Source organism: Mandrillus leucophaeus, unplaced genomic scaffold, assembly GCF_000951045.1.
Source record: "Mandrillus leucophaeus isolate KB7577 unplaced genomic scaffold, Mleu.le_1.0 Scaffold82, whole genome shotgun sequence".
Taxonomy (NCBI): Eukaryota; Metazoa; Chordata; class Mammalia; order Primates; family Cercopithecidae; genus Mandrillus; species Mandrillus leucophaeus.
Window position 1 is genome coordinate 4,200,689 of NW_012108919.1, and position 14,644 is coordinate 4,215,332.

Sequence of the window (14,644 nt, forward strand, 5' to 3'; positions counted from 1 at the left end):
CGCCGCCGCAGCCAGGAGCCGCCGCACCATGCCCCGCATAGATGCGGACCTCAAGCTCGACTTCAAGGATGTCCTGCTCCGACCTAAGCGGAGCAGCCTCAAGAGCCGAGCCGAGGTGGGGGCCGTTCGGGAGTCGCAGTGGGGCTGGGATTTTTTTTTCCGGGTGGCGCCGGGCAAGTGGGTGGAAGGGGGGTGGCACGGGGTTACCCTGCCTGCTTTGGTGTTTGAGGCTGGGGCGCTGCACCCCTGTTCCCCCGCCCCAGCACCTGCCGGGATGTGAGGTGTCTTTAAGGGCGGTGATATGGGGGCCCTTGAAATTCTCTACACGTCGGTCCCGTTAGGTGGCCTGGGGGGAGTTCACAGTGAAACTTGACCACAGATGAGCAGAGATCCAGTGGCCAGTTGGTTTAGAAGGAATGGGGGTACGAGGGCGCATATTGCAAGAAAAGGAAACTGGAGCTAGAGGAGAGAGGACGACAAAAACAACTGCAGATCCCGGTGATTTTTGGCAGCGTCTCCTAGTGCTGAGAACTGCTGCTGCTTTCGCTTCAGGTCCAGCGGTGGAACTTAGTGAATGCGTCTGAAAAAACAGGAGAACCCAGGGCACAAGTTCAGTGTTTCCTTTCGGAGTTTGGCGGCCTTGCTGGCAGTGGGGCTTGGAGACTCTGCGGTCCTGGACAGTCCGCTGTCCCAGCCTAGCCCTGGAGAAGCGGAAAGCTTTGGGGTGGGAGAGGTGGGGGCGAATTGGAAGCCTCGGGCATTTCCCTGGTTCTGCCTGGATGTACTCAAATCCTAAGGAACAGGTGAAGACCAGACTGGAAATAGCCTGGGGCTGGGGGAAGGGAGGTCAGCCCCTGAAGGATAAACTAGTTGCACTGAAAGGCAGAGTGCCCCGGGGTGGTGTGCGCTGGTGACTGTGGCTTTGCTGAGAGCTGGAGGGGAAGGTGAGGGAACTGGACACGGCTGAAGGAGTAAACACTAGGAGGCTGGGCCAACCTGCACAGCTCCGTCCGTCCAGCTCCGCAAACAAGACCATAAATAAATCCCCTCAGCAAAGAAGTCCGCTGCCCACTCCGGTGACAGGCCTAACTGCAGTGCCTGGGGCTGCCAGCCGAGGGCTTGCTTGGATTGGGGAAGCCTCCGCGTTAGCCAATGACTAAACCAAGGGGCCTTCTGTAAGCGGCAGCATTGGCTGGCTGGAGCCCGGCAGGACTGGAGGAGGTGAAGGAGGAATGATTAAAGCTTATCACCCCAGATTGTGTGACCCTGTGCCTGTCCCTCATGACCTTTCAGGTGCTAAAGAGGGGGCCTCTCATGGAACAAAAACAGTTTGGAGGACAGGCCTGGGTCTCTGGAAGCATGAGCTGTAGCCAGTACCTAAGGCAAGACCAAGATGAAATACCGGGATTCTGGATATGCTAATAATTTGGTGGCCTCAATATTCTTTAAATATTCAAAATGTATTTAGAAGAGAGAAACTTATTTTTCAGAAAATTGGATGTTCAAAACAAAGATATACCTATTTTCTGAACCAGAAAACATGTTGAGAAGGTAAAATATTGAACATAAATGTAATAGGGCCAGGCACAGTGGCTCACACCTGTAATCCCAGCACTTTAGGAGGCTGAATTGGAAGGATTGCTTGAGGCCAGGAGTTTGAGACCACCCTAGGCAACATAGCAAGACCTCAGCTCTACAAAAATTTAAAAAATCAGCCAGGGCAGTTGTGTACACCTGTAGTCCCAGCTACTTGGAAGGCTGAGGTGGGAGGATGGCTTGAGCTCAGGAGTTGGAGATTACAACAGAAATTTAAAAAATTAGAGCAGTGGTATACACCTGTAGTCCCAGCTACTTGGAAGGCTGAGGCGGGAGGATGGCTGGAGCCCAGGAGTTAGAGATTACAACAAAAATTTAAAAAATTAGAGCTATGGTGCACACCTGTAGTCCCAGCTACTTGGAAGGCTGAGGCGGGAGGATGGCTTGAGCCCAGGAGTTGGAGGTTACAGTGAGCTATGATGGTGCCACTGCACTTCAGCCTGGACAACCCTGTCTCTAAAGCTAAAATGAAATTTATGGAATAGAATGAATTACTCCTCAGAGAATACTATCACATCATGCGACAATGTCATGCAACACTTGGCTTCACAATTTGGGCAGATTGTAACTACTAATGTTCCAGTTTGGGATGGCACCTTTGCAATCTTCATGTACACATTGCAGTGAGAACTCAGTGCCCTTGAGATGTCTTTTTTATATTTTCACGTTCGTGGGAGTTTGTCAGCCATGGGCATAGAGACTGAAGTTAACCAGCATTGCGTTTCTAATCGGTTGCCGTGATGGTTTAGCTCCCTGGTGCGTGAGGCTGTTGCCTGGCCGACCACCCCCATGATCTGACTTTACTTGCCTCAGTGGCGTTGAGGATCTAGTTAGGCCTCCCTAATCCCCTCTTAATGTTTTCTCAGTTTGCTTGTTGATGCCTGAAATTTTTCATAGGCAGATAAAAACTTTTCCTTGCACAATCAGAAGCTTAAAATGTGTGCATCCTGGCAGAAGTAATATCTGGAGGCAAATTGGAAACTGAACGGTAGATGACCGACATTGAGCCTAACAGTGGATTTGTGTGGAGCCAGGAAAGAGAACGTACACCCTGGGAGTAGAGTCTGGCTGGGGGAGGAGGGTTTTGACAGCTGATGATGGGCTTATCCTCGTGACAGTTTTGCTAAGAGCCAGGCCCAGCAATGGATCGTCAGGCTATAAGCAGGAAACGAACAGTAAGAGTGATCTCCCCCTCAGAAGCTTCAGGACTCCTGCAAGGACATTTCCACCAGCCTCCCATGAATGAACATGAATGAAATGAATCTGAGGTCACCTCTGAGAGGCAAAGAATACAGGTAGCAGTGGCCCAGGTGGCCTTAGCCTGGATTCTCTAGGGAGGCATTCATCTCTCAAATGTCCAGCCCCTGGCATGGAAGAATAAAGCTCCACAGGGTCATGTGGGGACATTTGGATAATCTCTTTCTGAGAAGTAATGAGTTTGTGGATTGAGACAAGACCTTTGTTTTCATCTGATATGCTGGGGAGCCTGCATTCTCCCTGAGTGTTTTCTTCCTTAGAACCCATTTCTGGCTTAAACATTCTACCCTAGTCTTTAAGCTAGTAAGAATGTGCAATGGTGTCATTTTGGCTCACCACAACCTCTGCCTCCCAGGTTCAAGCGATTCTCCTGCCTCAGCCTCCCAAGTAGCTGGGATTATAGGCATGCGCCACCACACCCGACTAATTTTGTATTTTTAGTAGAGACAGAGTTTCTCCATGTTGGTCAGGCTAGTCTCGAACTCCCGACCTCAGGTGATTTGCCCACCTCAGCCTCCTAAAGTGCTGGGATTACGCACCTGGAAATTTCTCCTTTTTATAAGAACAACAGTCCTATTGGACTAGGGCTCACCCTCTTGACCTCACCTTAGCTTGATCATCTGCAGTGACCCTGTTAACTAAGTAAGGTCCCATTTACAGGTACTGGAGGTTAGGACTTCAACATTTTTTGTGGGGGGAGACATAAATCAACCCATAACAGTCTTTGTAAATTTTGCTTTGGAAAATTAAAGAGTTTGGCGCTGTTCTGAGTCATGAATGCATTAGAATCGCCTAGGGAAACACTCCAAAATACACATGTGTCCAGCACAAAGGTGGTGATTCATGAAGTTTGAGGCAGCTGGAGCACGAGTATTTTGGAACCACTTCTAAGAGGATTCTGATGGGGACCCGGGTGTGCTGGACCAGCCTCTGAAGCCCTTTCCATTTGTGGAACCCTGCGGCTTGCTGGTAGCACTGCAGCTGGGCATGAGCTTCTCACGAGCCTGACAACTGAGGGTGAGGCTTTCAGGGCTTGGATGCACATTCAGAAGTCTGGGCTGGGGCCACCAAACACTGCAAAAGGCTGGAGGCCAGAACACAGTATTCTTACCTTTTAGCCAGGCATTAGTTTATCCCACGCATTTTGAGCCACTAGAACTACAAAGTTGGAAGACGTTGTCCCTATACTCAGACAGGTGTTACAGATAATGAGCAATCTATATAATTATGTAATAAAATACAATATATAAAAGAATTGCTTTACTCGGTGCCATCTGTAGATCTAGGAAAAGGAGCCTCTGTCCTGGGTCCCCTGTCTGCCCCCCTAATTGCATCCCTTCTCACCGGGCAGGGCCTGTGGGCTATGCTGTTCCTTAGGCCGTGCTCTAAGTACTCGGGATCCTGGATATCCTTCCCCAAGTGACTTTGAGCTGACTCTAAGGCCTGCATGGGCTTCTTGCCCTGGTATGTTTCCAAGGGCCACCCATGATGCTGGTGTGCTCACCTCCAACCCAGAGCGGGCAAGTGGCAGTTGTTTATGGAAAAGTACGTGGGTATGCACAGAGCTTCATGTGCAGACTGAAGGTGGGGGGCTGTTCCTCTGTGCATACATAAGGATTTAGGTGAGAAGGGAAGAGGGGCAGACTGGGGCCCAGGGCCGGCTCCCCACCACCATGTTCTGATGCCTTTCTGGTTGTGAATGAAATTGTTTTTTTTTTTAGGGTAGGAGGTTAGAACCTATTTTGTGTAGCAGTTTGTTCGTTGGACTTATTACATTGAATTATTTAGGAATGTGGTAGGTGGGCCTCTATTTGTACTTTTTTTTTTTTTGAGACAAAGTCTCACTGTCACTCAGGCTGGCATGCAGTGGCATGATCATGGCTCACTGCAGCCTCAGTCTCCCATGTTCAATCAATCCTCCCACCTCAGCCTCCTGAGGAGCTGGGACTACAGGCTCGTGCCACCCAAGCCTGGCTAGTTTTTTGTATTGTGTGTAGAGATGGGGTTTCACCATGTTGCCCAGGCTGGTCTCGAATTCCTGAGCTCAAGTGATCTGCCTGCCTCGGCCTCCCAAAGTACTAGGATTACAGGTGTGAGCTACCATGCCGGCCCATTTACACTTTTGAGCCCCTGACATGTTGGGTGGCAGGACTGGCTTTAATGAAGGCCTGTTAGAGAGCAGCAGAGATGTGTGTTAGCAGATGGGGGAGGGGACTTTGTTACTTTATGTTCCCTTTCAGGTCAGGCTTAGACAGGGAATCAAATCTATATTTGGCGTACTGGCCGGCTGTGCCAGACTAAGTGCCAAGTGCTGTTCCTGTGAGGCTGAAATATTTAAAATATTTATCTCTGCTAGTGAACAACTGGCCTGGGTTATGTGTGTGTGTCTGGGCGGATAAAGTTGGGGAAGATCACTTTATTTCTCATTCTTAGAATTAATGGTGGCAAAGAGCTAGCTCATAAAAAGGACTGGAAATGAGGGGAAGCGTTTACTGTTAAGGCTGCCCTTTTCCATGAAGAGCTCTGCGTTTTGTGTCCTGCTGATAGGTTTTGGCGTGCCAAGAAAAACCCATTGTGATCTCAGCCGGGTGCAGAGTGTAGCAGCTAGCCCCATGCCTGTTGGAGGACAGAAGAGTAATTTGAGACCAAGGAATTCTGATTGTTTCAAGCCTGCCAAGCCAAATGTTAGAGAGCCATTAGCCGCATACAGGGTTGCCATGGGTAGATCCCTTCAGTTCTCTTTCAGAATGTCGCTATAACGTGCTCCACTGAAGTATAACCCAGAGTCATCAGGAAGGAAGTGGAGAAAGGGATGCGCCGCTGTGCGTAGGTTCGTGCACTTCCAGCATCTCATTTCTCCTCGCTGATTGCTGTGTGAGGCCTGTGCAGTCATGTTTATGACATCATTCACCCAGGATGCCCTCTGGACACAGAATCCTGTGTTGAGAAGCAAGAGAAATGAAAAGGCTTAAGGGGCGGAGCCGTCCCGGGGTGTTTTCTGACTTAATGCTGATTGCAAAGTGAAAGTTGCCTCAAGTGAAAAAAATGAGAGGAGTATCCAGGTAAACATGGCAGAAAATGACTCTTGCTGGCGTAATTCATGAAGCCAGGGTTAACGTAGGCTAAGTTACTTCAGAAGCGTAAGATTCACACCTGTGCTTCTCTGGCCAGTTCCCCTTGGGGAAGCACTCACTTCTAATGTGGTTTGTGTCTATCAGAGTCCAGCCAGAGAAACAAACAATGCTGACTGTTTAAAACATGGAATTGAATGCGGGGCATCCTCACACAACTGAGGATATTGAGGCACCCCAGAGATCAGCAACAGCAAGAAGCCATCCCTACCTTAGGGCGAGGGTCGGAGGGAGAAGACAGTGCTCTGGAGCCCAGGAAGGGACTGGGCTCGCTTCGGGAAAGCTGGAACGAGGAATACGCAGGCCTCTCTGGTCAGAGGATCCAGGCCTGGAGGCAACACAGCTGCTCTGGAGAAGCTGCCTAAGGCAGCGGGGTTCTGGGAGAACTACCCTGACTTCCCCCCACCTCTGCCTGCCACTGTCCTCCAGTTTCCCATCCAGTGTCCTCCATTGACCAATCCCAGCCAGAAATGAACTTGAGAAGTGGAACCTGTAACAGGTAGCCTTCCTGGGATAAGAGCAGGCTGAGGATGGTGGGTGGGTAGACAGGCTGGCATCTGCCCTGGGTCAGAGAAGTAATTGGGACTCTTCTAGCTCTTGATGAGTCCCTGGCTCTATCTGGCACGTGGCTTCTGTCAAGCCCACCCTTGTGGCTGTGTTGTTCTGGATTGCCGATAGCAGGGTTAGTCGTACATGCCCTGATCTTGAAGTTACAGAAGAATTGGAGCCTCCGCGCCCACCCCTCTGCCCCCCAGCTGCTTGCAAGTCAAAGGAACAAGTGTTGATATGCGGGGACATATGGTTGCAATGTACTTTCCACCAGCTTTTTGAAAGATCCTCATAATTAAAGCAGCCGTGGAGGGTAAAAGGCAAAGGGATTAATGGCGTGGTGCTCACTGCAGGGCGAATTTGGAGTGGGGCTCTAGGTGAAAGGTAAGAAGTGAAGGGATTGTTCCAGGACGAGGGCCATGGTTGGCAAGGAGGAGTGGAGCAGGTGCTCCCAGGAGGGGAATGGTTTCCATAGAGCTTGGAGGTGGGGCGAAGATAACATGTACGAGGGTCTTTCAGGATGCGGCTAGAAGGCGGCAGTGGGGTTGGAGAGGCTGGGAAAGGAGGAGAGAGCTTCTGATTCCGAGGCTTGTCTCGATGGTGGAATTTCCAGTGCCTTCTGCTGGTGCTTGAGCAAGGAAAGTGAGGAGCCCATTTCAGCTTTTGCACCTGAATCCAGTGCCTTACCTGGTTTCCTTTGCGACTCTGGTGTCTTTGGAATACCTGTCTTTGACCCCTAAGAGAATCCAGGGACCTTTGTGTTGTTCTTACTCACTCCAAACTCCAGAAATTCTGCACATTTCACGTAAGAGCAAAGCACTCATATCTTCCCCCCCGCCTTTTTTTTGTTTTTGCCAACAGGTGGATCTTGAACGCACCTTCACGTTTCGAAATTCAAAGCAGACCTACTCAGGGATTCCCATTATCGTGGCCAACATGGACACTGTGGGCACATTTGAGATGGCAGCTGTGATGTCACAGGTGAGGCGGTAGGCTTTTGTTTTTTTCCTTTGCTGCTCACAACATGGACATGTTATCAGGAGCACCCCCTGGCTTTATACACAGGGAAGAGTAGAAATGTGAGATGCTTTGGGTCATTCTCTGTCTTTCCTTTCAATCAGAAAGTGGACAGTGTCTGGATTTTGTGTTCAGTGAGATGGTCTAGATCTGCATCCATTGCTTCCATGAATATGACTGTGATGGTTTTGGAAATTAGAGATACAAAAAGAAGCTAGACAACATGAAGAGTGCCATATTGCAGAAAAGTGACAACCCCTTTAAAATTAAGGCAGAGCTGTTTTGTATGCAGTCTGTGCTGCAGCATTTACTGTATAATTATGTCGAATACATGTATCGAGTGCTTATGTGCAAAACACTGCAGATAATGTATTTCTTTTTTTTTAGATGGAGTCTTGCTCTGTCGCCCAGGCTGGAGGGTGGTGACACAATCTTGGCTCACTGCAACATCTGCCTCCCTGGTTCAAACGATTCTCCTGCCTCAGCCTCCCAAGTAGCTAGGATTACAGGCACATGCCACCACATCCGGCTAATTTTTTTATTTTTAGTAGAGATGGGGTTTCACCATGTTGGCCAAGCTGGCCTTGAACTCCTGACCTCAGGTGATCCGCCTGCCCCAAGTGCTGGGATTACAGGTGTGAGTTACTGTGCCTGGCCTGTATCTCTTAATTCTGGACACAGCTCAACAAGATAGTTTCCTCATCTGTAAAAGGAACCTGAGGCAGAGAGGAGAGGGGTAGGTCACTTGCCCTAGGCCCTCAGCCAGATAGATACAGAGAGAGAATCAGGATTCCAACCCAAACTGACTCTTGAATCTAAGGAATTTACCCCTCAACTTAAATGGACAGATCACAGTACAAGCTCAAGGTCTCTTTTAGCCAACTACAACAGCCTAATTTTCCATAAAGAGGGGTTAATATCCTGGCTTTGGCTGGGTGTAGTGGCTCACACCTGTAATCCCAGGATTTGGGGAGGTGGAGGCAGGCGGATTGCTTGAGCTCAGGAATTCAAGACCAGACCGAGCAACATGGCAAAGCCTCGTTTCTATAAAAAAAAAAAAAATATGAAAATTGGCTCGGTGTGGTGGCATGAGCCTGTAGTCCCAGCTACTCGGGAGGCTGAGGTGGGAAGATCACTTGAGCCGGGAGGCAGAGGTTGCAGTGAGCCAAGATGGCGCCACTGCACTCCAGTCGGCATGACAGAGCAAGACCCTGTCTCAAAAAACAAAACAAAACAAAACAAAAAACCGAAAAAACAAAACTCATTGTGTAGATCAATCTGAGAAGTACTGTTTGTTAAAATACAATTTAAAAACAGATTAAAAATAGTGTCCTGGCTTTGGGAAAAATAAAGGGAAACCCGTTTGGGCAGGACCTTTATGGGTGAGAGGCAGAGCATCTTTTGCATCCTAGATGTGGAATGTCTGCTGCACTCAGGGGTTCTGTCTTTCCTGTGGATAATGCCTGCCAAGTGAAAAGGTAAATCCAATTAGTTGAGAGAGCTTCTCACTGTGGGCAGCAAGTCTAACCACAGGAGGTGCTGAGATTCATTATTAGCCAGCGATTCGAAGGAAAAGATTCTCAAATAAATTATGAGCTCCCAAAATGGAGTAGGGGTGGTCTGTCGGATTCCATGATCGCTTGCATTGTCTGTCAGACCTCAGCCCCTACTGAGCGTTGGGCCAGAGGCTAATACATTAATTGCTAAGGAACTGGTATTTTTTTTCTCCTCACCCTTTCCCTGCTTTGCTGTCATCAGCCATTGCTACTGATGGATTATGTGTTAGTATAAAAGTGAGGGGAACCAGGGAGCAATCAATTCTGATTAATTAACATAATAGGTTATAGTCCAGGAAAAACCTAGAACTTGCTGTGCTCTTCCCATTTTCCTAGGAAGTCTCCCTGCTAATGGAATAGCGTAGACTGGTGTAGCTAACCATGGATGGCTACTGTGAATTTCCTGTTTCTAGGATCCATAGACCTAGTGCAAGTTACTAAAGTCATAGAAGTTTAGGATGAGAAGTTGTAGATGGGGACATAGGTAGCCCCAGAGAAGTTAGGTGGGAGGCTTCTGTTAAAGGGCAAGGTGTACAATCTCTGTAGTCAGATCCGAGTTTGACTCTGGCCTTCGTCTCTTCCTAGCCATGCATGCAGTTGTTAAATTTTGTAATTTTTTTTTTTTTGAGACCGAGTTTTGCTCTTGTTGCCTAGGCAACAAGGCAGTGGTGCCATCTTGGCTCACTGCAACCTCCGCCTCCCAGGTTCAAGTGATTCTGCTGCCTCAGCCTCCCGAGTAGCTGGGATTACAGGCACTCCACCATGCCCGGCTAATTTTTTGTATTTAGTAGAGATGGGGTTTCACCATGTTAGTCAGGCTGGTTTTGAACTCCTGACCTCAGGTGATTCACCCACCTCACCCTTCAAAAATGCTGAGATTACAAGTATACGCCATCGCGCTCGGCAAATTTTGTAGGTTTTATTTGTTTTTTGTTTTTTAAATAGACATGGGAGTCTTGCCATGTTACCAGGCTGGTCTCGAACTCCTGGGCTTAAGTGATCCTCCTACCTCGGCCTCCTAAAGTGCTGGGATTACAGGCGTAGGCCACCATGCCTGGGCAATTTAAATCTCTTAAGCTCCATTTATGCTCGTGAAGCTAATGCTGTTCAAAATTGTTCCAAAAATTAAATGAAGTGATATGGGGAAAAGACTGACCCAAAGCAGGTCAGCAGGTCATAAATGCTGGGACAATAGTCACAGATTTAGGGTTATACTTTATATAATTCCCACCGTCAAGAATACCAGCTGCCCGATGGATTTACCTTGCAGCAAGGAGTGTTCAGGTTGTGAACACAAGAGAAAGCTTTCAGGGGTAAGGTGGGGTTCTTCAGGGTTGGCTAAGCAGAAGTTTGCGTTAGGATGGTCCTTCTCCTGGGCGGGGGACCTGCTGCCTGGTTTTCTCTTTGGACCATCTGTGCTGCTTTTGGCCTAATACAGGTGTGGGTGGGAGCCTGGGTGGGCTGGGCAGGGCTCTGAGAATTGTCTTTTATCCCTCTCCTGCCTCCTGGCAGAGCCTCCGTAGTCCTGAATGCAGTATTGTCTAACCAGATTAGAATGGGAAACAGGGTTTTATGATTTCAGTGGTTGTACCTTTGTCTGGTTTTGGCTGCTAGGAGCATATTCAAAGCAAATTAAGCATGGATGGCAGGAACACTGATGCCTTTGTCTTGTTGGATCACCACCTCCAGATGGAGGAGGGAGGGGGGGCTCTCACTTGGCTTCCCATCCTAATGGTGCTGTTTTGTTTCCTAGCACTCCATGTTTACAGCAATTCACAAGCATTACTCCCTGGATGACTGGAAGCTCTTTGCCACAAATCACCCAGAATGCCTGCAGGTACGACTACAGCCTGGTTATCAATTAGCAGTGTAGCAGGGGGAGCGAAATCTTCAGAGCTGTCAAGAGGATTTCAGTCAGTAGCAGAGAGACATTGAGAGTTCGGTGTTTCTCTAGCCCTGTGCCATTGCCAGGGATTTGCTGAGAAAACTTGTTTCCATATCGTGTTATTAAAATACTAGGATTTATCTGTAAGAAATGTCTGTTTTCCCTTGAAAGATGAAGTGTTATATCCCAAGAGCTTGGGGAAGACCTGTGTTTCCTGCCAGCTAATTCAAGGTAGAGCCTGTCTTTTGGCTGTAGAAAAAACTTCTGAGTAAAACAAGGTGTTTTAGAGTTGAGTAAACATTATTCCCACCAGGATGGCTGTCATCAAAAAGACAGATAATAGCCAGGCATCATGGGTCATGCCTGTAATCTCAGCACTTTGGGAGGCTGAGGTGGGAGGATTGCTTGAACCCAGGAGTTCAAGGCCAGCCTGGTTAACATAGTGAGACCCCCATCTCTATTTAAAAAAAGACAATAATTGTTGTTGAGGATGTGGAGAAACTGGAACCCTTGTTCACTGCTGGGAATGGAAAATAGTGCATGCAGCTGCTTTGGAAAACAGTTGTCAGTTCCTGGAACATTAACCATAAGAGTTACCATATGACCCAGCAATTCCATTTCTAGGTGTAGACTCAACAGAAATGCACACATTTCCACAGAAAAACTTGTACATGAATGTTCATAGCAGCGTTATTCATAATAGCCCAAAGTAGACTCAACCCAAATGTCTATCAGTGGGTGAAAGGACATACAAAATAAGGTTTATCCATACAATGGAATATTGTTCAGCCGTAAGAAGGAGTCAAGGTCTGATACAGGCTACAGCATGGACGAACCTTGAGGACATTTCACTAAGTGAAAAGGCCAGAAGCAGCCGGGCGCGATGGCTCACTCTTGTAATCCCAGAACTTTGAGAGGCCGAGTTGGGTGGATGACTTGAGGTCGGAAGTTTGAGATCAGCCGGCCCAACATGGAGAAACCCTGTCTTTACTAAAAATACAAAATTAGCCAGGTGTGGTAGCGCATGCCTATAATCCCAGCTACTTGGGAGGCTGAAGCAGGAGCTTTGCTTGAACACGGGAGATTCAAGTGGAGGTTGCAGTAAGCCGAGATCGTGCCATTGCACTCCAGCCTGGGCAACAAGAGAGAAACTCTGTCTCAAAAAAGAAAAAAAAAAAAAAGAAAAGGCCACACGCAAAGGCCATAGCATCTATGATCCTATTTCTAGGAAATGTCTAGAATAGGCAAATCTAAGTCATAAAATAGATTAATGGCCTGAGGGGCTGAGGAAGTGTGGGGAGGGAGTGTGGTTAAGGGGTATGGGACTTTCTTTGGGAGGAATATGAAAATGTTCTAAAATCGATCATGATGGTTACAGAACTCTGAATGTACTAAAAAATCATTGAATTGTGCATGTTGAATGGGTATGGCATGTCATTATATTTCAAAAAGCTGTTAAAAACCCAAGCATTTTAAAAACAACAAAAGCCCTGCTGCAACATGCCTGCACCTTCTCCTGCCACATTCAGGGGGTTCTGAGCCGAAGCCACAGGCAGGTCTCCCTGGGTTAGAGGTGCTCCCTGCTGGTCAGATCATTTATGATTGGAAAATGACTTCAGATTGTACCGTTTTCAAGGACTCACTGGCTTTTTGTTGTTGTTGTTACTGTGCTTTAATTATGTGTGGATTTTGATTAGTGAAAACGTGGTTTTGGAGATAAAATAATTCTGACTCAATAGTAAGTCCTTCATTTTTGCCATATTGTGTTCAAGTGAATTATGCTTGTTTTCACTTTCTTCTGCTTTTCTCTGTAAGTTTGGGAATAATGATTTTCTTTTTTTCTTTTTCTCAGGTCTCCCTCCAACTTCTTTTATTGTTTCTTTGTTTGAGGCAGAGTTTTGCTCTTGTCACCCAGACTGGAGTACAATGGTGTGATCTCGGCTCACTGCAACCTCCACCTCCTGGGTTCAAGTGATTTTCTTGCCTCAGCCTCCTGAGTAGTTGAGATTACAGGCATGCGCCACTTAGCTCGGCTAATTTTTTGTATTTTTAGTAGAGATGAGGTTTCACCATGTTGGCCTCAAGTGATCCACCCACCTTGGCCTCCCAAAGTGCTGGGATTATAGGCGCGAGCCAACACACCTGGCCTCCCTCCACCTTCTTTAAGGGAGCTTTTGGCAATGTATTGTTAACTGGAACTGTGGCCTTCATTACCAAGTGTGATACATCGACTTACTGCACAGCCCGCCACCAAATAAAAGGCAAATTCAAAAGGGATAATGTTAAAAACTTAGTAGCAGTGAGAGAAGGCGACCAATCTCGAGTTCCACGTAGTGTACTTTAACAGAAATGAAGTAAGATTTAAAAAAAGCAGAGCTCTAGTGGGAGGGAGAGTGGGCTTGTGTGGATTGGGCTGGCACAGGGCAGAGCTGTGAACCACGAGGCCCAGGCGTGAATGCACAGAGAAGGCTGGAGTAAATATGTGTCGTGTTAACCATCAGCTCACGCTCAGTCTCTGCGCTGCACTACATTGTTATGATTTGGGGGAATAACATAAAGGATACTAAGATAGATCACTCATCTGTGGCCCAGGATTTGGAGATAAGAGTTTAAAATATAAACAATCCATGTCTTAGTTTCACTGAGGCATTAATTAGTGAAAACAAGTCCTTTCCCAAGGGGCAGATGTTCAGAGAAGGGAGAGGTGTGAGGTGCCAGGGCACTGGTGGAAGTTAAGGGACAAGGGTGTTATAGGGGAGGATGTGGTGGCTTCAGATTTAAAAATGTACAAGTGCAGTTGGAAAGATTACGTCAGGCTTGTTTGTTTTCACACCTTGGGAAATTTTATCCCTTGAATAGGAAAACAGATTCGCAGTTCTGTGTAGAGGTTGAGATTTGCGTGCTGTATTAGGCTGTTCTTGCATTGCTTTAGAGAAATACCTGAAACTGGGTAATTTATAAGAAAAGAGGTCTAATTGGCTAATGGTTCTGCAGGCTGTACAGGAAGCATAGCGCCACCCATCTGCTATTGGCGAGGCCTCGGGAAGCTTCCAGTCATGGTGGAAGGCAAAGTGGGAGAGAGAAAGAGAGGATGGGAGGTCCCACACTTTTAATGACCAGATCTCCTGTGAACTCAGACCTAGAGATCACCAAGGGGATGGCCCAAGCCATTCATAAGGGATCCACCCCCATGACCCAGACACCTCCCACCAGGCCCCACCTCCAGCACTGGGGATCATATTTCAACATGAAATTTGGGTGAGGACAATATCCAAACTACGTCACATGCTGCACTATTATTTTATTGGGAGTGAAACTCAAAATAGAAAGGAGTTTATCAGAGGCATTTCAGACATCTTCCCCTCTCTTGCTCCCCAAGCAAGGCGCTTAGGGTGAAGGCCACAGCTTTCATGTGGGGAAGCCTGAATTGATTGCCATTTCTCCTTCCTGGAAACTTCCTAGTTCTTGTACATTGTCCTCCCTTGAGTTTCCCTGATATGACACAGTCATGCCGGTAGTTTTTTTTTTTTTTTTTTTTTGGCAGAGGGGGATGGAATCTCGCTCTGTTGCCCAGACTGGAGTGTTGCCCAGACTGGAGTGCAGTGGCACGATCTCGGCCCACAGCAACCTCTGCCCCCCGGGTTCAAGCTATT

At 47.6% G+C, this 14,644-nt stretch overlaps 1 protein-coding gene across 3 annotated transcripts in view; it reads left to right on the forward strand.

The window, feature by feature from the left end:
• The first annotated feature begins 6 nt into the window (after nt 1-6).
• The window catches only part of GMPR (guanosine monophosphate reductase), a 69,356-nt gene continuing 54,718 nt past the window's right edge, over nt 7-14,644 (forward strand). For 2 of the 3 annotated variants that reach the window (XM_011967934.1, XM_011967935.1), the window contains exons 1-3: nt 7-115; nt 7,395-7,514; nt 10,860-10,943. In XM_011967934.1, coding sequence (XP_011823324.1) covers nt 29-115; nt 7,395-7,514; nt 10,860-10,943 — 291 coding nt within the window. In that variant the 5' untranslated portion in view covers nt 7-28. The remainder of the gene's footprint in view (nt 116-7,394; nt 7,515-10,859; nt 10,944-14,644) is intronic. The other variant, XM_011967936.1, reaches the window with a different exon arrangement.